This window comes from Schistocerca gregaria, chromosome 1 (genome assembly GCF_023897955.1).
Source record: "Schistocerca gregaria isolate iqSchGreg1 chromosome 1, iqSchGreg1.2, whole genome shotgun sequence".
Lineage (NCBI taxonomy): Eukaryota > Metazoa > Arthropoda > Insecta > Orthoptera > Acrididae > Schistocerca > Schistocerca gregaria.
In genome coordinates, this window is record NC_064920.1 from 747,220,909 (window position 1) to 747,246,140 (window position 25,232).

The 25,232-nt window shown below is 43.8% G+C and overlaps 1 protein-coding gene across 1 annotated transcript in view; it reads right to left on the reverse strand.

Annotated features, from left to right (window-relative positions):
- Positions 1–4,389: 4,389 nt before the first annotated feature.
- LOC126303912 (mite allergen Der p 3-like) overlaps positions 4,390–25,232 on the reverse strand; it is a 34,594-nt gene continuing 13,751 nt past the window's right edge. Inside the window, exons 4-6 of the mRNA XM_049991790.1 lie at positions 17,341–17,457; positions 13,796–13,945; positions 4,390–4,855 (exon numbers count right to left, since the gene is read on the reverse strand). Coding sequence (XP_049847747.1) covers positions 4,712–4,855; positions 13,796–13,945; positions 17,341–17,457 — 411 coding nt within the window. The 3' untranslated portion in view covers positions 4,390–4,711. The remainder of the gene's footprint in view (positions 4,856–13,795; positions 13,946–17,340; positions 17,458–25,232) is intronic.

Here is a 25,232-nt window from a genome sequence, read left to right on the forward strand (position 1 = left end):
CATTGCCAGTCTACATTCTACATCCTCTCTACTTCGACCATCATCAGTTATTTTGCTCCCCAAATAGCAAAACTCCTTTACTACTTCAAGTGTCTCATTTCCTAATGTAATCCCCTCAGCATCACCCGACTTAATTCGACTACATTCCATGATCCTCGATAAGTTTTTATTGATGTTCATCTTATATCCTCCTTTCAAGAAAATGTCGATTCCGTTCAACTGCTCTTCTAAGTCCTTTGCTGTCTCTGACAGAATTACATTGTCGTCGGCGAACCTCAAAGTTTTTATTTCTTGTCCATGGACTTTAATACCTACTCTGAATTTTTCCTTTGTTTCCTTTACTGCTTGCTCAATATACAGATTGAATAACATCGGGGAGAGGCTACACCCCTGTCTCACTCCCTTCCCAACCGTTGCTTTCCTTTCATGTCCCTCGACTCTTATAACTGCCATCTTGTTGCTGTACAAATTGTAAATAGCCTTCCGCTCCCTGTATTTTACCCCTGCCACCTTTAGAATTTGAAAGAGAGTATTCCAGTCAACATTTTCAAGCTTTCTCTAAGTCTACAAATGCTAGAAATATAGGTTGGCCTTTCCTTAATCTAGCTTCAAAGATACGTCGTAGGGTCAGTATTGCCTCACGTGTTCCAACATTTCTGCGGAATCTAAACTGATCTTCGCCGAAGTCGGCTTCTACCAGTTCTTCCATTCGTTTGTAAAGAATTCGTGTTAGTATTTTCCATCTGTGACTTATTAAACTAATAGTTCTGTAGTTCTGTAATTTTCACGTCTGTTAACACCTGCTTTCTTTGGGATTGGAATTATTATGTTTTTCTTGAAGTCTGAGGGTATTTCGCCTGTCTCATACATCTTGCTCACCAGATGGTAGAGATTTGTCAGGACTGGCTCTCCAAGGTCATCAGTAGTTCCTATGGAATGTTGTCTACATCCGGGGCCGTGTTTCGACTCATGTCTTTCAGTGCTCTGTCAAACTCTTCACGGACTATCGTATCTGCCATTCCATCTTCATCTACATCCTCTTCCATTTCCATAATATTGTACTCAAGTACATAGCCCTTGTATAGACCCTCTATATACTCCTTTCACCTTTCTGCTTTCCCTTCTTTGCTTAGAACTGGGTTTCCATTTGAGCTCTTGATATTCATACAAGTGGTTCTCTTTTCTCCAAAGGTCTCTTTAATTTTCCTGTACGCAGTAGCTATCTTACCCCTAGTGAGCTAAGCCTCTACATCCTTACATTTGTCATCTAGCCATCCCTGCTTAGCCATTTTGCACTTCCTGTCGATCTCATTTTTGAGACGCATGTGTTCCTTTTTGCCTGCTTCATTTACTGCGTTTTTATATTTTCTCCTTTCATCAATTAAATTCAATATTTCTTCTGTTACCCAAGGATTTCTACTAGCCCTCGTCTTTTTACCTACTTGATCCTCTGCTGCCTTCACTACTTCATTCCTCAGAACTACCCATTCTTCTTCTACTGTATTTCTTTCCCCCATTCCTGTCAATTGTTCCCTTATGCTCTCCCTTAAACTCTGTACAACCTCCGGTTCTTTCAGTTTATCCAGGTCCCATCTCCTTAACTTCCCACCTTTTTGCAGTTTCTTCAGTTTTAATCTACAGTTCATAATCAATAGATTGTGGTGAGAGGCCACATCTGCCCCTGGAAATGTCTTACAATTTAAAACCTGATTCCTAAATCTCTGTCTTACCATTATATAATACCTTCTAGTATCTCCAGGATTCTTCCATGTATGCAACGCTCTTTTGTGATTCTTGAACCAAGTGTTAGCTAAGATTAAGTTATGCTCTGTGCAAAATTCCACTAGGCGGCTTCCTCTTTCATTTCTCTCCCCCAATCCACTATGTTTCCTTCTCTCCCTTTCCCTACTCTCGAATTCCAATCACCCATGACTATTAAATTTTCATCTCCCTTCACTACCTGAATTATTTCTTTTATCTCATCATACATTTCAGCAATTTCTTCATCATCTGCAGAGCCAGTTGGCATATAAACTTGTACTATTGTAGTAGGCATGGGCTTTGTGTCTATCTTGCCCACAATAATGCGTTCACTATGCTGTTGGTAGTGACCTACCCGCACTCCTATTTCTTTTATTCATTATTAAACCTACTCCTGCATTACTCCTATTTGATTTGGTATTTATAACCGTGTATTCACCTGACCAAAAGTCTTGTTCCGCCTGCCACCGAACTTCACTAACTCCCACTATATCTACACTCCTGGAAATGGAAAAAAGAACACATTGACACCGGTGTGTCAGGCCCACCATACTTGCTCCGGACACTGCGAGAGGGCTGTACAAGCAATGATCACACGCACGGCACAGCGGACACTCCAGGAACCGCGGTGTTGGCCGTCGAATGGCGCTAGATGCGCAGCATTTGTGCACCGCCGCCGTCAGTGTCAGCCAGTTTGCCGTGGCATACGGAGCTCCATCGCAGTCTTTAACACTGGTAACATGCCGCGACAGCGTGGACGTGAACCGTATGTGCAGCTGACGGACTTTGAGCGAGGGTGTATAGTGGGCATGCGGGAGGCCGGGTGGACGTATCGCCGAATTGCTCAACACGTGGGGCGTGAGGTCTCCACAGTACATCGATGTTGTCGCCAGTGGTCTGCGGAAGGTGCACGTGCCCGTCGACCTGGGACCAGACCGCAGCGACGCACGGATGCACGCCAAGACCGTAGGATCCTACGCACTGCCGTAGGGGACCGCACCGCCACTTCCCAGCAAATTAGGGACACTGTTGCTCCTGGGGTATCGGCGAGGACCATTCGCAACCGTCTCCATGAAGCTGGGCTACGGTCCCGCACACCGTTAGGCCGTCTTCCGCTCACGCCCCAACATGGTGCAGCCGGCACCAGTGGTGTCGCGACAGGCGTGAATGGAGGGACGAATGGAGACGTGTCGTCTTCAGCGATGAGAGTCGCTTCTGCCTTGGTGCCAATGATTTTCGTATGCGTGTTTTGCGCCGTGCAGGTGAGCGCCACAATCAGGACTGCATACGACCGAGGCACACAGGGCCAAGACCAGGCATCATGGTGTGGGGAGCGATCTCCTACACTGGCCGTACACCTATGGTGATCGTCGAAGGGACACTGAATAGTGCACGGTACATCCAAACCGTCATCGAACCCATCGTTCTACCATTCCTAGTTCGGCAAGGGAACTTACTGTTCCAACAGGACAATGCACGTCCGCATGTATCCCGTGCCACCCAACGTGCTCTAGAAGGTGTAAGTCAACTACCCTGGCCAGCAAGATCTCCGGATCTGTCCCCCATTGAGCATGTTTGGGACTGGATGAAGCGTCGTCTCACGCGGTCTGCACGTCCAGCACGAACGCTGGTCCAACTGAGGCGCCAGGTGGAAATGGCATGGCAAGCCGTTCCACAGGACTACATCCAGCATCTCTGCGATCGTCTCCATGGGAGAATAGCAGCCTGCATTGCTGCGAAAGGTGGATATACACTGTACTAGTGCCGACATTTTGCTTGCCCTGTTGCCTGTGTCTATGTGCCTGTGGTTCTGTCAGTGTGATCATGTGATTTATCTGACCCCAGGAATGTGTCAATAAAGTTTCCCCATCCTGGGACAATGAATTCACGGTGTTCTTATTTCAATTTCCAGGAGTGTAACATCAACCTATCCATTTCCCTGCCCGATCCGCAGAACGCGATAAATAATATATCTTTATCGTTTTTGAAGATAACCATCTATAGGTGAAATGACTCACAATCAGGTGGGAAAATAAAAAAAATGACTGAGTTTGGAAATAATTATTTTAAATCGTCATGTCGATAAGATTTTACAATACATATATTTGTTCAGAAAATCTATTTCATTATTGACGCACAGTAATTTGAAATCCATTTCTCCTGATTAGCAATGCACTGTCTTAACAACTTTATCACCTCATTTTGTAGACAATGACTCTAATTGAATGTGTTTACATATTGCGTGACCAATTTCTGCAAACGTGTGAGGAAAGTGGAAACTTGTCGAAAAGTATTAACACTGCATGTGAACAGAAAAACTAACACTTGATAGTGAACGAACAAAATTTCAAGAAAATAAAAATAAACAAATGAATGAAATGTCGTGTGCGAAGGGCCTCCAGGCGGGTAGACCTGATCGCCTGATGCAAGTCTTTTGAGGTGACGCCACGTCTGCGGCTTGCGTGTCGATGAGGATGAAAAATGATGATGATGAAAACGCCACAAACATCCAGTCCCTGAGCGGAGAAAATCTCTAACGCAGCCGGGAATCGAACACAAGCCCCACGGCATGAGAAGCCGTCGCACTGTCCACTCAGCTACGGTAATAAATAAATGAAGCAAACCAAATTCATCTGATAATTTATCAGAATTTCAGTTTAATTGTCCTAAGCCAGTACATGCGGAATGAAGTCAAACACAAGTTACTTTTCGCCTCCATAAAAAATTACTGATTTGTACCGATGAAATACTAATGACAGTGACTTCGAACAATACTTACCATACCACTGTTCTTGTAATGAAAGGTCACAATAAAACGGTAGGGGGAAAAAGTCAGATAAAGGACGTGCGACTCTTGAAGAATGTGTTAACATATGATAAGCATCCAAAGATGAAAATAACAGGAAGTAGGCCTATAAGCGTAAGTCTCCTGGGTGACAACGAGCGTCGCCTATTTCTTGTTCTCCTCGACCCAGTCCACGAAGTGTGAGACCCTGGTGTAGACGGTGGGGTAGCCCTCGAGGGCGCAGCCCTGCTGCCAGGACGCCAGCCCCACCACGACCCCGTCCACCAGCATCGGGCTGCCGGAGTCACCCTGCACACAAGGTATAAGCAAACCGATGTATAGACTGCACCACAGCAGGAACGAAGAGAAAACGGGCAGTAGGTCGTAACTGTTGAGGGGAATGCCCCACTCTCATACAAAATTCAGATTTTTTTTTTTTCAAAGAAAATATTGATGTACTCTATAGATAGAAAATGTCACTTTCGTACTCAATTTTACTCCATTTTAGACGAATCGTTTAATTTGTAAGATGATGTAAGGTCTCTAGTTTAGTTATGGTATACGATGAGTGTGCTGTCGGTTCTATTATTACTTGATGTGTCGCACTCGGGATATTTTTCAGACAGAATTCCTTAATAATCGACATTTAACACCACAAGAGTTCTCAATCCTGGCAATCTGATTTTTGTTGCCTATAGTGTTGTCATCACAGACCACAGTTAACATACACTGCGCATTACGTCATTTTACTAAAACCAACATCTAAGTCATGTGAATCGGGACACGAAGCTGAGTATGTCATTACGCATTTATAGTGAACAATTTATGACACTTTTGTTACAGACCAAATATTGAGCTTTTTACCAGGTGCAGGAGAAAAGACCTTCACATATGCTCAGATGAGTCTTGTATTGTATCCTACAGATTACGTAATGTGACGAAAATCTAAGTTGTGTAAGTGAAACAATTTAAAATACTTGCAGACATATATCCATAAGTTGAAAGTTAGGATGGATGTTGGTCCTTGGATGTGAAACTTGGTGAATGTGTAAGCTTTTGAGATGTCATGTCGGTAACACCCAACCTACACCAGTATAATCAACGTTTTGTAATGCGTATTATGCTACCTATATTAATATCATTTCGATATCAGTGCTGGATTAAGAAAAAGCCACAAAACATATGTGCCTATTTTATGTAAATACAGGACATTATGCGCATAAACGGATTTCCTTTCCTACGAAAGCTTACTAAAGTATTTCACAGATATTCTTGTGGAATCATTAGAAAACTAATGCTGCATTCGAAATTGTTATTTTGTCTTCCACAGCTGTGGATGCATTAAACTATAGGAATTTACAGTGCTAAAAAAACATTTTTACTAATGAACAGTCATTCTGTCGCTTGTTAAAAGAATTTTCAATACTTTTCAACTCGATCACAGGTAAGAACGAAAACCAATGTTTTGCTATCAGGAATTTCGCCAGAAATTAGGAAAAAAATCTGATAATCTGTGGTAAGTTCCAATGGGACCAAACTGCTGAGGTCATCGGTCCATAGGCTCACGCACTACTTAATCTAACTTATTCTAACTACGCTAAGGACAACACACACACACATACAGGCCCGAGAGAGGACTCAAACCTCAGAAAAGCAAGTGATGAAGAGTAGTACTACAGCTCGCAGAATTGTCAAAATCAGTGCTTGATTAGAGCTATAAATGAGAGAAAATGTAACTGACAGCTCCACTTCACTCAAAGTGTAATGACGAACTCGACTTTATTCACCGAGTCACGTGATTTAGATGTTGGTTTCAAGCGTTAGCATGACTGAGATAGGGACATGCTTGGTCTATGTTTAACACAGCCACTGTAGCATTCTAGAGTTCCACAACGATTCCCGCAGGCGAGACGTCATTTTGAGAATATCGACGACCACATGATTGTCTATCGTTAGCATTCAGTACGATGCTTTCACATGATTTCATGACTGCGCCCGGGGATTCACAGAAACACCCAGATCTTGGAATGATTTATTATAATTATCGGTATAATAAAATGCAAAGTAATTATTTATCGATGGTAAATGCCTTTATATAAGAGTGCCCTTTAGGAGTGAGCTGTTATCTTGAATAGCTTACAAATTAATAATGAAACACAATTGTTTTATAATCTGCAGTGTGGTGGTTCAGTGCAAAGAAGCATTGAAAATTTATCACAAACACATCACCATTGTCATAAAATTTTTCTGCATTGATTCTAATCTGTTAGTGCGATTGTAGAGACCAGGTTGAGCAGAATAACTATCACACATGCCTTGGACTCAGTCACAGATTCACCGCTGCTTTACCACTTCTTTAACGAATTACGTAATAGAGTTATTATTTTTATAAGATGTAAATTTTGTAAAGATTATTGTAATCGCTAAAAGTCGGTTTCATAATGCAGTTTTCAAGAAGTGCTAATCTCCTTTATGATAGTACGCTCAGTTTCTTTAAATGGCATATTACGAACATTTTATTTCGTAATCGAGTGTCACCACATTGCACTTAGCGAAACACAGTTAACCAAAACTTAAAGTATTATTTGCTGTTTTTCTTAGTACAGCTGCCTTTGCTTGCACTTAGCCTAAGTTTTCTTTTGCTTGTTTTCTGCTATATTATCTTTACTGCCTCTGTGTTTTTTCATGTGTTTACCTGATCAACTACGGCGATTTTCAACAAATTGAGCATTTGATCAAAAGGATAGACAACTGTAGCAAACGATACTGCAAAAGACACTGCACAGGTAGAAGAAAGCGCTCACTCTTAATATCCTGGAAGAATTGGAGATAGTGTGTTGCATAAATCACCTTCGCCAAAGTAAGCTCAGTCGACAGATAGAACTGAGACATCGCAATGTCTTAGCTAATTTTGATTGTCTTAACAGTAGTCGATAGATCCACGTCCCCTGTAATATTGTTACATGATAGTACTAGTTTTGTTTCTTCTCGAGGTTTGACCCTCACTTTCTAGGCACAGTTATAGATTACCGTCAACCCCTTAGTGTCATCTGGCATTACTTTTTAATTATGTTGTTATTTTTTGGTCTTTCCTGTCCCTATTATTTTTTCATTATTTTGTACAAAGTCGCCTATAGTAGTTTTTTCAGGTTTACTTGGCCTTGACACAGATTGCTTTTACCGGGTGGATCAGTCTCCAAAACACTAACAGGTTTCGCATTGCCTATGTAATGAGTCGAATTCACTACTATTTACGTTTTATTATGGTTTTTTTGTCTTGTTGCGTTCCAGTATGAGTGGCTTTTCCTAGGGTGAGTGAGAGGGGGGGAGGGGGAACGGGGTGGCGTTTAGATAGATATCACTGATTTATTTTATATTATTAGCATCATGTTACATTTGTTATAAAGGTCAGATATTTCTTCAGGTATGACATGCTGTAAGCCAATAATGTTGTGTCCATTGATAACCAACTTACAACGATTGTCGACGTTTACTGATACAACGAATCTGGTTTTGTAAAGAAGTTACCCAACTGCTCCTGTCCGGACACGAAATGCGGCGTGAGACTAAGTGTGTTTCTTGTTGTAGCACTACGGTGGCGCAGTTCATGCCTGCACGAAGTGGCTTGCTTGCTGGTTGTTCCTGCAGGGTTGGTACAAACACCGTATTGCTGGAACTCATACAGTTCTATGAGAGCTGTATCCTGAGTTTTAGTTAGTTTCATCAACACTGGAAATGTGATTCTTACGGGTAAATTCGTCGTATTTATATTTGGTCCGATTTTGTTGTTGGTTCCAGTCTGATTTTCTGAGGTTGTTTACAGCAACATTCAACCTGTTTATAGTACGACAGTAGGCTCAAGCCGGCCAGTGTAGCCGAGTAGTTCTAGGCGCTTGAGTCTGGAACCGCGCGACCGCTACGGTCTAGCGTTCGAATCATGCCTCGGGCATGGATGTGTGATGTCCATAGGTTAGTTAGGTTCAAGTAGTTCTAAGTTCTAGGGGACTGATGACCACAGCTGTTAAGTCCCATAGTGCTCGGAGCCATTTGAATCAGTAGGCTCATTTGGCGTATTACCATTACTTGGACACCCAATGTTGGCTCTTCCGTCCATTCCAACATTGGTGTCTCATATACATGTGAGTATTTATTTGTACTTTCGGTCATTTGGGATTGGAGTAAAATGCAGTTTTTTAATAAATATTCTCCCTTTTGTAAGATGTGCCTTTAAGCTACGAACCCGTTTGTCTAGCATAGAGTTGTTGGCGGTTTTCATTCCACAATTATCAAATGAAGAATTACAGTGATTATGAAGGTCACACGACTTTGGAACAGAAATAACCACTCTACACAGACGACAAGGCGTTCCCACGTCGCAACCTCATATTTAGATTTACTGTTAGACAAATTTAGGTCGTGAAGTTTGAAATTTAATTTCACACATCCACTTTTTTAAATGCAAATGGTATATCCTCGCAACAACTTCCGTTCAAATTTAGTGGACCGGAGTCAGCGGCTATCTCCAGGTTAGAAGGTCCGTAGTTCAAGACCATCACCGCGGAAACTACACTAAAAATACACAGACATTGGACTGAACTATGGCACCTCGTGAAATGAAGATGGCCAGTGACAGCCGGCCCGTCAGTTTTTGTACTAAAATTGTTGTGGTTCTGCTGGATAACAAATTATTTCCAACAGTCGACCAAGTGCCACCCCAAAACGACCGAAATGTCTTTCTTTCCTGCCTGTTATATCAGAATTTTCTGTCATCTACCCCACACGAGGCCACCCCTAGTTACGTTCACAGACACATGAGTATGTCGAAGACTTCTTAAGTAACAGAACACAGTACGTTGTTCTCAACAGCGAAAGTTAATCCGAGACAAGGGTATTAGCCGGATTACCACAGGACGTGTATCTGTATAAGTGAATGATTAAACGGACACGATGAGCGGTAATCGACGGCTGTTTGCTGATAACGATGCGGTGTACGGGAAAGTGTCCTCGTCGAGTAGCTGTAGAATGATTCAGGATTAGTCAGACAAAATTTCTGCTTAGTGCGTTGAATGGTGACTTACTCTATGTGTAGAACGAGTTAATGCATGTGAATAGTAAAAACAAGCCAGTAATGTTAGAATACAGCATTTTTATGTACTGCTTGGCACAGTCACGTCAATCGAATAACTAGGTGTAGCGCTGCAAAGCGATTTGCAATGGAACGAGCAGTAGTAAGGAAGACGACCGGCTTCAGCCTATGAAGAAATAGGACGAGGATCTCCGGTGAATGGTACAGCCACTTCTGTGGTAAGGTTAGAACGTAGCATTCTGGGTAGTCCGTAGTGTACAATTTGCTACAGCCTTTGGTAATGGGCAAGACAGTTTAAACACAGTTGAGCAGTTAAGCTGAAGTTGCACACACAGATATTTCAAAATATACAAGCTGTGTGAACTTTCTTTTGAAGAAGTAGGAATTCATTTCAAGTCCGAGATCCTTCTCAGTCGATTAGGATCAGTCCACAGTGTTTAAAGGAAAAATCTGGTCTTCTACGTAGACTAAATGGCTGGTCTTGAGATGTATGTGAAGTTATTTTGTCTACGTCACAGAACAATTGAGGCATCAATAACAAATCATACACACACACACACACACACACACACACACACACACACACACACACATACACACACGTATGCACACAGTCACTATATCTAATCGAATATCTTAAAAGTAAATTTAAGAACTCTAGAAATGATGGGTAAACGGAAGATGTACTCATATATGCATTTGGATATTATAAACATTCAAAATTTGAATAAATGGCTCTACGGTCCACAACAGCAGAAATTTTCAAAAGTTCTGTTTGTATATGAACGGACCAGTAACAGTATGAAATAATTTACAGCACTAAGTTCAGTACTTCGAATGCAGTATCCAGTATTTACAATTTTAATACTGTTATTGCTGACCATATGGTGTAGATTTTCGTTAGCACTAAGTGCGCTATACCATTGCTAAATCTTTACAGCCTAACACGGAAAAATGTTTGCCATTCATCTGATATATTATTCATTGAAAGATAATGGACTCGTATTGATGCTTAAGACATCAAATTTCTTAAATCTCTTTAGGCAGTAGAAGAGCAAGTTAGTATGGTGGCCAGTCAGAGATTAAATGGTATCCTTCGATTTCCAATTAACTACCAACTTACTAAACGGTCAAAGCAAGTACGAGTTGGAAACCAAAAAGATGTAGCAGCAGTGAAATGTACTTCTCGCGTAACGCTCACCAGTTTAGTATGGCGGGGCTCGTTTCATACTGACCAAACACCTTCAGTTGACCTGTATTTCATCCTGATGTCTTAAGTATGAATTCCACAACCAAAATCGTCCGACCTGTTCGTACGAACTCATGGTTGAATAGCTAGTAAAATTGGTAGTGTTAGAAAACGAAGAAAAATATTCAGTTTTGATCTAATTTCTGCTGTTGAAGAGCTAAGTTATTCTCTCGTAACTGTATTTCCCAGTTTATGTTCGTTTCTTTTGTTTTTGCGTTTTTCTGTTTCGAAAACTCAAAGTTATACTAACATAATTTATTTGTTATCAACAGGAATTTTATAGTTCCTTTCATACATATGATTCTTCTCTTACGTTAAGATGTGTGGTACAGTGATAAACCATTTGAAGAAAAATGCATTGCAGAATTTCTCATTCTGGAAACATCGCCCACGCTGTGGCAAGGCCATGTCTCCACAATATCCTATCTTCGGTGCTAGTTCTGCAATCGCAGGAGAACTTTGTAAGGTAGGAGACGACGCGCTGGCAGAACTGAAGCTATGAGGAAGCTACGAGGAAGCTATGCTTGGGTAGTCAGATGGCAGAGCACTTGCCTCCGAAAGGCAAAGGTGCCATGTTCAAATCTCGGTCCAGCACACAGTTTCAATACACCAGGAAGTTTTGTAACAGCACATCGCTGAAGAGTGAAAATCTCATTCGGGATCCTGTAAGTGTTTTTCCTTTGCTACTCTGCTTTCCCCACATTCTTCCGAGAACCATGGATTTTTCTTCCTTTTCCTTTTACCGCACTGCTGCTGCTTCCACATTCGTTTTTGCCATTTCCCCCTGGCCTTCAGTGTCGAGGTTGTCTTCCATTGTTGGAACCTCAAACACAAATTCACATGCCTTTCCATTATCTTTCAATTTGTTCCCGTCAATAGTGCATTCTTTTATATAGTTTCCTTCCACTGGTTTTTCTGTAGCCATTCATTGCCGTGCCTCTGTCGTGAACAGGTAGTGGTCTGTGGCTGCCTCTTATGGTTTTCTCCTTCTCTTCGCTGGTTTTATGCCTTTGCTCTACCAGAACGTGGTGTATTTGGTGTTATTGTTCTACTATCTGGTGATATCTAAGCTGCCTTGTGAATGCCCTTCCGAAGAAAGTATGTGATCATAGTCCTTAGGTCGGCAGCGCTTGCAGAGCGAAGAAATCTCACTCCATTATCATTACTTTCAGCGTGCAAGCTTTCTGTCCTTGCTACTCCCTTCCTCGTCATTACTTTAGCGACTTCATTGTTGAAGTATCCAGGAATGAGTTTCGTATGATATCCTTGTGGCTTACCGATTACCTCTTCAAATATTTCATGGTAATCATTTCCTTTCATCTACCGCTATCTCAGGTGGGGCACTTAGCGTTACACATGGTGAACGTCAATAAAACCGACAAACTGTATTCCCGAATGGAAATGGAGGAAGAAAAAAGATTCTATGAACGTGTGTCCCGAAATGCGTCGTTGCCATGGTAGATTGCGCTCACGAGTGGAAGTTCCTCGGACCACGTTCCGTATGTTCCTTGTCTGTTGCACGCTGTGTGGCTGACGTGGCGTACTGTAAGCAGCGTACTGGTCCGGTATTCATGTCGGAAACAAGCTGAGATGGTTTTTGTGTGTGGCAACGCAGATAGAAACGATCGAGAGATATCACGGCTGTACCAAAATAAGTTCCTTCATACACAGCAACCACATCACACATGTCAACCCCTGTTTGAGCGTTTGTGTGATCAAGGGTCCTTTCAGATAGACAAACGCGCAGGCAGGCGGTGGATTGTGCGTACATTTCATCTGGAGGACCGAGCTCTGAAGGATATTGAGACACCGAAACATCATCGTTGGATAGGTCGCGGAGACCGGTAGTACGACCTTCTAGCCTACAGGACTTAAATCAGCTGAATTTTTACCTCTGGAAGCATCTAAAAAGCGTAGTGCATGCTGAACCACTGTCCTATGTGTAGGCCCGCCAACAGTGTATTCACTACGCCTCTGACGCTATTCGGATGGAGGTGAGAACATACGAAAGAATGCGGCAATCCACGATGCGATGAGTGAAAGCGTACATTGCATCCAAAGGGGACCAATTTGAACATCCGTTGTGATGTGGACGCAGTGCAGCTCTGTTTTGCATTACGGGACGATTTGTAGTCGTTGCACGCACACTGTCCATTTCCGAACTCGTATTCATAGGACACTTTTTTCCTCCATTTTCAGTTAGGGTTCCGTTCCTGCAGTTTGTTGTTTTAATTAATGTTAATTCTGCATTTGTAAATCTGTGTCTTAGCTCTCCTGTTATCAGCTGACTGAAAATCAGTTACTACAGCTGCTGTTCTTTTACCAGCCGTGAAACCTCCTCCATTAGCAATTTTCCATCTTCCAGTCCACTGTAGAGTCCGTCTGTTTGCGGCATTCCTGTCCTTGGGTAACCTGTTTCTTGAAGTGCGAGTGGATCCATTCTATATCTGTCGAGTTCTTCTGGAAGAATATTTTGAGCCCCAGATATGCCAAAATCCTTACGTTCCACGTTCCAAATAGTCAGTCCTTGTTCGTAATGCGTTTGCAATGTTCCTTTTTTTCATTTCCACCCGAGGCACTTTCCTGACGTTTCCTGACGGGTTCCTTTTTGTGAGACAGCTTGTTAGTCAAGTGCCCGACTCCCAACCTAGAGGACAAGACCAGTTACTTTTTCAGCGTGATATTTTGTTTTCCCCCTACTCTCGCACACTGCTGGCGGCAGAGCCGGCATGCTGTGAAAACAAAATGTTAAAAATTTAGTCAGCCTCATTCTTAGACGACAAAACGTTATTCTTCACAAAGATAATGGTTTTTCTGTGCAAAGGCAATCTCTGCTCTTTTGCAAACCTATGTTTAAACATGTAAGCGTGATACTTGTTGCAGAGAAGTGCGTCTCCCAGCAGGAGGTACTCACGTTGCAGGCGCCCTTGTCCGGCAGCGGCACCTCCGAGCAGATCTGGCTGTCGTGAATCGTGTAGTTGTAGGCGTACACGTCGAAGCACTCCTGCTGGTCCACGATGGCCGTGTCCACCTTCTGCAGCATATCGGGCAGGTCTCCGTTTTGCTGTAAACAACACTCATGTTTTACAACTGCTGTTCAATGAGCACGTCTGTAGGGTAGCTGATGCATGCAGTGAGTCTTGTGACACATTCAGCGCCAGAGATCTATTTGTCTATTAAATTCTAAAATCTGAGTGAATTAGTGAATCTTTATCTGTACTGTACTTTTTGTGCTTAACGTTTGTGACTATATTTGTCAAACAGTAGCTAAAACGAAGGGTTTGTTAGAGGATCATCCCCGTCTGTTTGACTCTATACTTAAAAGGTTTAGTAAATACACTTTCAGAGGTTCGAATTAATGTTTTATGAGTGTGACACGCGAAGAACTGAGGAAGTGAAGAAATACATTTGTGTAATTGAGTCTTCGACATATGTAGCGAAAGCTGATCACACGTTTTTAAAGGAGAACGAAACATTATACGTTTGTGTGGAATAATCAGGAGAAACTGATTTTCATGTCTGTTTGTTGGTGAAAAACACGACTGTTAGATATTAACAACACGCAATTGATAATGTGCGTTATTTCGCGTCCTGAAAATTAATGGTACCGAAATCGTTCATCAATGTTGATAATCAATACATTTTTTAGTATCTAAAGAGAATCGTTAAATTCAAATACCAGCCTAAGCCCGAATAATGCTAATTTATCCCACACATAAAGCAAATTAATCAACACTGATTATCCCAGTGCTGTAGCATAGTTTCTCTTTAGCTGATGCCTTTGCACAATACTTTTCTAATCTCACACTCTCCCAACAGACATTGCTCCGCTATTGTAATATTACTTTTTGAAACATTTGAATAAGTTTATACTTAATAACAAACGATTGGATATAATCAAGAGACTCACTGTACATTTCATCTGTCATATATGATAATTTGGTAGGCGGTTTTCTTTCTTTGGAAAGTTTCCCTTCGTCTTGCTGAAAGGTAACACTGAAGCAGCAGGCATCTGTTACAGTGACTTATGATCTACAAAACAGTGTCACAGATTTATAGAGTATTTCGTCTGCTTTAAAATACTTTTCCCAACTAATAGCGGGGATGTCACAACAACTCGTAATGAAGAAACGAACCGTCTTCGTTGCAGGGTTGTAATTATTATTTATTTACCGATCATCTTCAGATTGGCTGCACAAAAATAGAGCCCATATTTTATTAGAAGTAATATGACCCCATTTTGCAAAACTGGAGTTACTTGAATGAAATTGTAACACGACTTACTGATGTTAGAAGGGGCTATTCCCGTGACATACTGAGCATACAACACTTCCCAGGAAATAACTGCGTCTATCAAAACTTTGTAAACATTGGGCAATTTTCTATAAATAAATAGGATGGAATGTAGCCAGAAAATACTCAGACTCAATGACCAGCATAAAAATATGTATTGTGCACCGTGAGAAAATGAAATACGTCAGATTAGCCTCCTGAGGCATGCTTTGTTGTTCAATGAATACAAGATCGGATCAGGCCTGCATATACGGATGAGTCAAAACATTATAACTACTTGCTTAATAGCTTGTTTGTCAGTATTTGGATGGAAATACATCACAGATTCTGCTTCTCAGCGATCCAAAACCTTGTTCGTATGTTTGTGGAGCTATGTGTCGTACATGTCTGCGTATAAGTCATGTAATTCGCGTAAATAACGGGCTACTGATTTGCTTACGCTGTGATGGCGCACGATAGCGACCCAGACGAGTTCCATTGGATTTACATTAGGCGAATTTTGTCGCCGAGACATCAATGAGAGTACCCTATGAAGCTCGACAAATCTCTATAGCACGGTTCTGGCTGCGACACACGGACAGTTATACTGCTGAAAGATGACATTGCCGCAGAGAAGATATCTAGCATGATGGGATGCAGGTGGTTCGCAGCAGTCAGCGTGTCTTCGATTACTACCAAACGTCCCATGCAAGCGCAGAAGAATGTCTCTTATAGCATAAAATTGCTCCCACCAGCTTGCGTCCGTGACACACTGCACGTATCGTGCAGCCGTTCACCTCCATGACGGCTTTCTAGAGATGAACATCGACCTGATGTAGCAAAAATGTGATTTGCCGAAAGAGCCGACACGTTTCCATTGATCGACGGTCGAATTCCCGATGGTCCCCTGCCCTCTGAAATAGTAACTGGCGACGTCGTTGGGTCAACACGTTAACACGTAGGGGTCATCTGCTGCGGAGCTCCATGTTCAACAATCTACGGTGAACGGTCTGCTCTGAAACACTTACGCGTGCACTGGCCCTGTGCTCCTTCGGCACAGGCGCCACCAATCAGCTTCTATCCTACAAGCCTCCGAACTCCACATTCTGTGAAGAGTCGCGGACGTATAACCATTTGGCGCTTAGTGGTAGTTTCACTGTCCTTCTACCTCCTTCTGTAGATGGTCACGTCAACAGAACGTGAACATTCGACCAGCTTCGCTGTTTACGAGACACTCATTGACAGGCTGTGAGTAATAATAATTTATCCTTCGTCAGAGTCGCTTATCTGAACGGATTTTTCCATTTGTAGCCGATATCTTCGCTAGGGTGAGCTCCCCGCTTACATACTTTTGTACCGCATCTCGTGCACGCTACGCCACCAGGCGACATTCAAAATCAGGGTGGGCAGTGATCATAATAGTATCGCTTATCAGTATACAACTATCATCATGTAAATATGTTTCAGCTGTAGTTGCTCAGGTTTGGTGTATGCCTGCAAAAAGTACCGGTGATGGGAACACACAGAAGTGTGCCCCAAGTGTCTGCTTGGACACAGCAGATGTCGTAATTGAGCTGTGAGTTAAGACGTATTATTTAACTGCCAAATATAGGCAAGGGTTAAATAGCGAAACGTAAGAGCTACTACAAGTCATGTATAAAGCTCATTTGAAATTAATCATATAAAAATTATGGCTAAACTATTTACAGATAAGGCCAAATCAAAGACGAAAAGTAATAAATAAAATTGCGTACTGAGTGCAGAGAAATGAGAACAAATGAAGCTCACCCAACTGGTAATAACAATCGTCAGAGATGGATGAAAAAGGTAACTGGTGGTACAGATACAATGACATAAAAGTTAAAAAGGTTAAAATTGAAATAAAGTTGGAGCATTAAATACTAGAGGCCTACAACACTGCCAATGAGAGAATGAGAGACGCACAAAAGTCATTGATTGCACTGATAGCAGCTCTCAGTATTTCGCAGTGCTGATAACGTGCTGATCTTCAAAATTCCCGATATGCAGATTACATTTTTATACAAATAAATATACTAATTCTATAACTATTACAAAGGTTAATAAATGAAATCGAGAATCTTAATATAAAACCTAAAATAACTACAAAATCAAAACTTAAAATAATGAACTAAAACGTAATCTTGAAGATAGCATTCCAGTCCTTACCCAGAGCCGTCCCCAGCCGATAATGATGGCGGGAGTGCCGGCAGGAGTGTCTTGCCATTGCTCCGGCAGCCTGGCAGCCGCCACGCTCACGTTGTCGATCACCATCGCGGGCTCCACCTGTGGGCACACGACGGCGTTCAGGTCGCAAGTGGTGCAGCGACTTGATTTCTTTTACTGAGTGACTTGCTCATCGTCCCAGCGAAATTCACAATCAACGGGCAGCAAACGGTAGAATGTAAGCACTCACATTAGGACGTGAAGGAACTGTGATTAGGGTTTAGCATTGTATCAAAGACAAGGTGATTAGCGGTCTCAGAAAATATTGAGACAAAGTGAAAGCTTTCTGTATTGACACTTCTGGCCTTGAATTTTCTTTCCTGTATTATTTCCCTCTGAATGTTTTGATGTAAATGGTACATGTTCACATGAAGCATTACAAGGAGTTTTACGATCTTCATGTATGAATGTTATATCATCTCCTTGTGAGAGGCAATAAGGTAGAGCGAAATCCCAAAGTGCTAAAATTAAATGTAGAGGAAGACTTAAATATATCCAACAGAGTAAGTATAGTACAAGTGACACTCTGAGATGACGAGGTTGGAACGGTAGAGAATGTCAGAAGATTCACACGAAAAAGTTATAATATACGACATACAAACAAGAGATGGAACTGCAGGATAGATGTGACTTAGTGTCTTAATCATATTTCATTTTGACTCTCGTTTCTTCTTTACTTTACGGGAAATTAAAATCATGGTGTTCCTCATAAACGCAAAATCGTCATGCTAGTCTGGTTTCATGCGTGTCGCCACTACTTCCTCTCCCTCATCTCAGAGCAGCACTTGCAACCTACGTGCTGGATGTAATTCCGTGTTAACATATGTCCTTTCATCTTGTTAGTGTTTTCCGTATATTACTCTTCTCTCCGAGCCGGCCGTTGTGACTGAGCGGTTCTAGACGCTTCGGTCAGGAACTGCGCTGCTGCTACTGTCGCAGGTTCGAATTCTGCCTCGGGCATGGATGTGTGTGATGTCCTTAGGTTAGTTAGGTTCAAGTAGTTCTAAGTCTAGGGGACTGGTGACCTCAGATGTCAAGTCCCATAGTGCTCAGAGCTATTTATACCATCTTCTCTCCAATTCTGCGCAGTCTCCTCATTCTTTACCTTATCAGTGTACCTAATTTTCAATATTTGTCTGTAGCACCACATCACAAATGCTTCTATTCTCTTCTGTTTTAGTTTTCTCACAGTCCATGTTTCGCTACCATGCAATGCTATGCTCCAAATGCATATTCTCAGAAATTTCTTCCACAAATTATGGCCTTCTTTTCATACTATTAGACTTCTCTTGGCCGGGAATGACATTTTTCAGTGTTACTCTGATTTTGATGTCCTCCTTGCTCCATCCGTCATGAGTTATTTTACTGCCAAGATAGCAGAATGCACACTGTTATCTATCAAATGTTAGTTCGTTTTAAGATCACAACAGATTTCCTACATAATTTTGGTAAAGAACTGAACTGTTTTACAAGTTATGTAGGTTAAATAGCAATTTAATAAAATTTAAGACAAAACGGGATTCACTTCATTTAAAAACAGTCACATTTATAGTTTCGTACATATTCCTTGATGTTCTTCTACGAACATGTCATATATTCCAGCACACACCACTTTCACTAGCACTAAATATGTTCACGATTTTCAGTGTGGAGAACCACTGAAATCTTGCGATTTTGTACACTTTTTTTTGATCTGTTAAGAATGACGCAGAAAAAAAACCTGACCACTGAAAAGTCTTTGAAATAAAGTGAAACGCGTTTTGTCTTAGTCAGACTTTATTACAGTCGCAAAAGACGATGTTTAAAGTATATAATTTGTAAACTGTGACTGCGGAAAAAAGGACTCAGAACAACGATGAGAACCATTTTATTTGGTGTAATATAATAAGAATTAGAGGGACCGAGGTAAACACTCGTTATAATTTCTACGAAGCGAACTTGACAAAACCAGTGACACGAGAAAAGGTATTATGTTATTTATGAACACGAACGACGAACTTGGTGGTTCTTCTCTATTACCTGCTACTCAAATAAAGTTGTGCCACCTACGTAGAATGTTTGAAAAATGAGCTGGAACTTTCATTTGTGGATTAATTCTCGCCCATGTAGCAATTTTCTCAAATGATTTATGAAATATAAAGCGGATAGCCCACATAAATTAAAACCAAAATCTCGAAAGGTTTAGAAAGTGATAGACGCAAAAGCTTGAAATCCAGATAATGGTATCACTGCAGAGACTAGTGAAGCAGAAGTCGTAACTGCACCACTGTGCCCGATACTGCATCGTCACGCACGCCCTCCGCTCAGACTGTAAAGTTCCGCCCGCTCGCTGCGGCAAGAGACAGTAGTTTAGATGGCTCGAGGCCAACATTTAGCCTATGAATGACGATGCCTTGTAATTAGAACGCTGGATGCGGTACAAAACCAGGTCGACGTTTAAACACGACTCGTACTCAGATGCTCTGTAAACAGTGGGTGCCGCCATAGCTCACCGACCTAGTTGCACAGGACCCTGACAACTTGCAATAAGGGCGGTAGCGAGCGTAGGGACTAGTTGCTGTTGCGACAAGCTTTATCGGAACGCCACAGCTGAAACACATCGACAGTCACTGTACTGCAGCAGACGTTTTGTATTTGAACTTAACCAGCGTCATAGTGCGAGCATTGGCAAGAAATCAGGGAATATGGGATTAGGACCACGAATAGCGACGGCCACACCTATCTGTGGATGCTTCCCGTCTATTTCTTGATCCTACAGGCGTGTTGATAGTCACTGATGACGGAATATTGAAACGTGTTCTGTTTGCCTGAAAGAGGTCTGTTTAGGCGTTATGAACTCCGTGTATAAAAAGGTAGGACGGCAGTAGTACGGTGAGAAAAATCGCACAAGGAAAACAGGAAAACAACGTTCTAGAAGACAATAGTAACTGATCAGACTAAACACGTCTTGTGCTTCAGTGCAGGAATGATGCATCCAAAATATACAGTGATATTCAAGAACCTGGACAATGACCTCCATGCACGCTTTTGGAATGGTAGCATCCTCATCTCTACAGAACGTATAGAAATTCAAAGAGCCATGTGTGAAGAATGGATGCAAGAATCAGTAATAACATTTGCCAAATAATTGTATTATCTTCTTGGCTGCAGCTGCACGGTAGTTGTGAATCTTTCATCTAGAAACGTCGGAAGCTTTGTTCATATAATACGGTAATATATAAACTCTGTCATCAATAGCCCCCAGGGGCTCAGAATTCACTTGGTGAGTACGGGCTTGGCGACCCCGTGGTCCTGAGCTGGGGACTGGTCAGCGCCGCCAGTCTCCTGTCACCGTAACCCCCGCATATGCTTCAGCGACCACCATACGGCGCGGCGGTGAAATGTTGTGTGCTGCGGGGAATGGTAATCTTGTCTTGACCGCCTGGATTGCTAGTAATGCCAACCTCTATAAAAACTCCTCAATCTTTCGGTGTGCTCCGCGCCTATAAGATGCATGGCTGTTGGGGTGGAACAGTCGCAAGCGGGTAACCTCTGGGACACCTGCCGCACCCCTGTTGTATAAGGCTTACTCAGGCACGCGGGGCTTTGTCTGAGCGGACCTTTAGTTCCCTAGCTGCTCGTGGGACCACAATGGACCCTTCGACCTCTACATTTCCTCCTACCAATGGCTTGGGTGGGCCACTGGTAGGAAAACACACCCCATCGAAAAAGCGGTTACGCGCTGCTAGTCCTCCAGCGCCTGGTGTTGCTAGAGATTTGACAGACTGTCGTAACGGAGCACATGCTGATAATCAGACTGTGTTTTTGATTATTGAACGGAAAGAGGATGGCTTTGAGAGGGTTTCTCCCTTTTACATCCACAAGGGTCTTGAGGGAATTGCAGGAACACTGAAATCTGTGAAGCGACTGCGCAATGGGACTCTGTTAGTTGAGACTTCTAGTTCCCGTCAAGTCGCTTCCCTTCGGAAGGCAACCTGTCTAGGAGAGTACGCTATAGAGACCGAGCTCCACTCCACTTTGAATTATAGTAAGGGTGTTCTGACGTGTAGGGACTTGGTGGATATCCCCATAGACGAGTTAAAATCTGAGTGGGCTCACGAAGGTATTGTTGACGTGCAGCGTATTATGAAACGAGTCAATGGGGACCTCGTCAAATCTGACTCGTTTATTCTCACGTTTAGTTGCCCGAGACTCCCAGAGCATGTTAAAGCGGGGTTCTAACGTTTGCCAGTACTGCCATATTTCCCCAACCGAATGAGCTGTTTTAAATGTCAGCGCTTTGGGCATACTACGTTGGGGTGCAATGGGATAGCCACTTGTGGTAAATGTGGTCAGCCTGCCCATGACGGAGCCGATTGTTCACCGCCTGTGAAGTGCGTGAATTGCTCTGGGAGTCACCCTGTCTGGAGCCGGATCGGCACCATCTATCTCATAGAACGGAAGATACAGGAGATTAGAACATCTAAGCGCATCCCCTATGGTGAGGCCAAGAAGCTCTTTAAGGCCATACAACCTCCTGTGTTTTCAACATCTTTCGCTTCCGCTCTGAAAAAACCGGTACACATGGCCACTGTTGCTACGCCAACGGAGGTTGCTAGCGTTAGCACTAATACCTGCGCTTGCCAGTGCACTTGTGCTGCTGCGGTTGTTTTGCAACCTGCGGCTCTCCCCGCTACGTCGGACAAGGCCGTGCTTGCTGACATTGGGGTACTTCCTGCCTCTTCCCATATGGCGCCTTCTGCCCAGGCGAGTAAAGCTCCAACTGTTGACAAGGCTCTGCATTCTAAGCCCCCCCAAGACAAAGACGCCGAAGGTGAAGGTTTTGCCACCTGAGGAGACTACTCAGGGTCGGTCCGATGACGAGGCCATCGTACTGTCTGACGTCTCCCGTGGGTCGTCATCGGAGCTTATGGACATTGATGTCGACCGGGGGTGATCTTCGTACCCCAGGAATAAATCTGTGGCCAGTACGGGCTCTTCTCCAAAGCACAGAGGCAGGGTGAAAGGTCAGCCACCCTGATCACTGGCTCCCATATTACAGTGGAACCTGAATGGGTTCAGGACGCTTGTGGCCGAATTACAACTCCTTGTACGAGAGTGCCCCTTGTGCTTATGTCTCCAAGAGAGACATTTTCGGGCCACTGATGTTCCTTCTTTACAGGGCTATACCGTATATCGAAAACGTGATCTGACGGGGGAAAGGGCAAAGGGTGGTGTTGCGGTTTTTGTCCGTGACATGCACCCCTCATCTGAGCTCCCTCTCGTTACCGACTTGCAAGCAGTTGCAGTTGACATTCTTGTGAGTCGGAGGCTCACAGTCTGTTCAGTTTATTCACAGCCTCAGGATGCGATAGACTCTGAGGCTCTCACGGACCTTATTAGCCAACTCCCCCGCCCATTTCTTCTTCTGGGGGACTTCAATGCTCATAATGTCTTATGGGGCTTTCCGACTACTTGCCCCAGGGGTCGCATTCTGGAAAGCCTCATTATGTCTGAAGAACTGTGCATCCTCAACTCTGGTGCTCCCACTCATTTCTGTACTGCTTCCGGGTCGTCATCGGCTATTGACCTTTCCTTTTGCTGTCCAGCACTCGCGGATTCTGCTCTGTGGGAGGCTGCTGCTGACCTCCATTCTAGTGACCACTTCCCCCATTGGATTTGCCTCCTGGATGAGGCTGTGACATTACCAGTGCCGCCCTGGTGGCACCTCTGCAGAGCTGACTGGACACTTTTCAGCCAACTTGCTGTTTTGGAACACTGTGCCAGCGTCCACGAATGGGTAGACGATGTTACAGCCGTGATCTCCGATGCTGCTGAATTTTCAATCCCACGGTCATCCGGTCATCCCAAGAGGCGTCCTGTCCCTTGGTGGACCACTGGGAGCCGCTCAGCCATCCGAGCCCGCCGTGCAGCTCTGCGCCGCTTCAAGTGCCGTCCCTCAGCTGACAATCTTGCGGCCTTTCGGGTGGAAAGGGCCAAAGCGCGGCGAGTGATTAAAGAGAGCAAACGACGGTCATGGCAATAGTTCTTGAACTCCATCTCTCGCTCCACTAGTTCTACGAAAGTATGGGAAGCTATCAGGAGGATTTCCAGGAAAGTCACGGCATTGCTGCATCAGGGATGTCTCCTCACGGCGCCGAGAGACATTGCCCAGACACTGGCCATGCATTTTGCGGACTCTACCGCCTCTATTAACTGTGATCCAGATTTATGCCGTTACCGCACTGCCATCGCGAGGGGTCACTTGAACTTCCGGTCTCTAAAAACTGAACCCTACAACTGCCCCTTCACAATGTGGGAACAGGATTCGGCGCTGTCTGTGGCTCATGATACTGAGCCTGGTCATGATCAAATCCGGTACAGCATGCTGCGGCACTTGTTGCTGCCATCCAAGGAAGTTTTGAACTGTTTTATTATGATATGGTTATCCGGCACGTACCCTGACTCGTGGAGGGAGGCGATTTTGATTCCCCTCTTCAAACCAGGGAAGGACCGAACGCATTCCCAGTAGTTATCGAAGTATTGCTTTGACAAGTTGTGTTGGGAAGACGTTGGAACGCATGGTTAACCGTCGCCTGGTTTGGCTGCTCGAGACCAGGCAGCTCCTTAGCCCCTCTCAGTGTGGCTTTCGGAGATGTCGTTCCACTATAGACAACTTGACCCTGCTTGAGGCCGCCATCCAGCAGGCCTTCCTACGTAACCAGCATTGTCTAGGTGTCTTCTTTGACATTAACAAGGCGTATGACACTACTTGGCGCCGCCTTATCCTCAATAAACTCCATGAGTGGGGCTTTCGTGGCCGTCTCCCCATCTTCATTTGGTCCTTTCTTTCTCACCGGCTCTTTCGGTGTCGGGTTGGTGATGTGCTCTTCGATTTGTACGTGCAGGAGAATGGTGTTCTTCAGGGCAGCGTTTTAAGTGTCACCCTCTTTGCCGTCAATATTAACAGTATCACGTCCACTATCCGGAGTCCTGCCCAATGCTCCTTGTTTGTGGACGATTTTGCTGTTTTCTGTTCTTCCTCCAGTCTTGTCACTGCTAGTCGACAGTTGCAGCTTACGATAAAGCGATTAGAGGCATGGATTGCGCAGACGGGATTTACCTTTTCTGCAGACAAATGTGTGTGTGTTCATTTTAATCTTTCTCGACGTCATTTTATCTCCCCTGAATTGCGTCTGAGGGACACCGTTCTTCCTTTTGGAGACACTATGAGGTTCCTGGGCCTCACTTTTGATTCCAAGTTATCGTGGTTGCCTCACCTTAAAGACCTCAAGGTGCGGGCTCTGATGGCACTGAATATTTTGAAGTGTCTGAGCCATCGGTCCTGGGGAGCAGATCGGGCGCGTCTGCTGCAATTTTATAGAGCTTTCGACCGATCGCGTCTTGACTACATTTGCACCGTGTATGGGTCAGCAAGGCCTTCGTATCTGAAGTACGCCATGAGGGTATCAGGATGGCCAATGGTGCCTTTCGTACCAGTCCCATCCCCAGCCTGTGTGCTGAGGCAGGGGAACCGCCGCTCGCCATCCGGCGGAAACTCCTCATGGTGCAACGGGTGTGTCAATTCCTTGCCTGTCCTACATCCCCTGCGTACCCTACCGTTGCCCGACCGCCTATGGAACGTCTCTTTTCCAGTCGTTCCAGGGCAACGAGACCATTTGGGATTCGTGCCAAGCATTTTCTTGAGTCCCTTGGTGTGGAGCGTGTGGCCCCCAACGATAAGGTTTTACTCGCCTGCCTCCCTGGTTGCTCCAGAGGCCCAGCATCCTTCCAGACTTATCGGAGAACCGGAGGAGCTGCACTCCAGCGTTTGTTTTACCTCCTTATTTTACGAT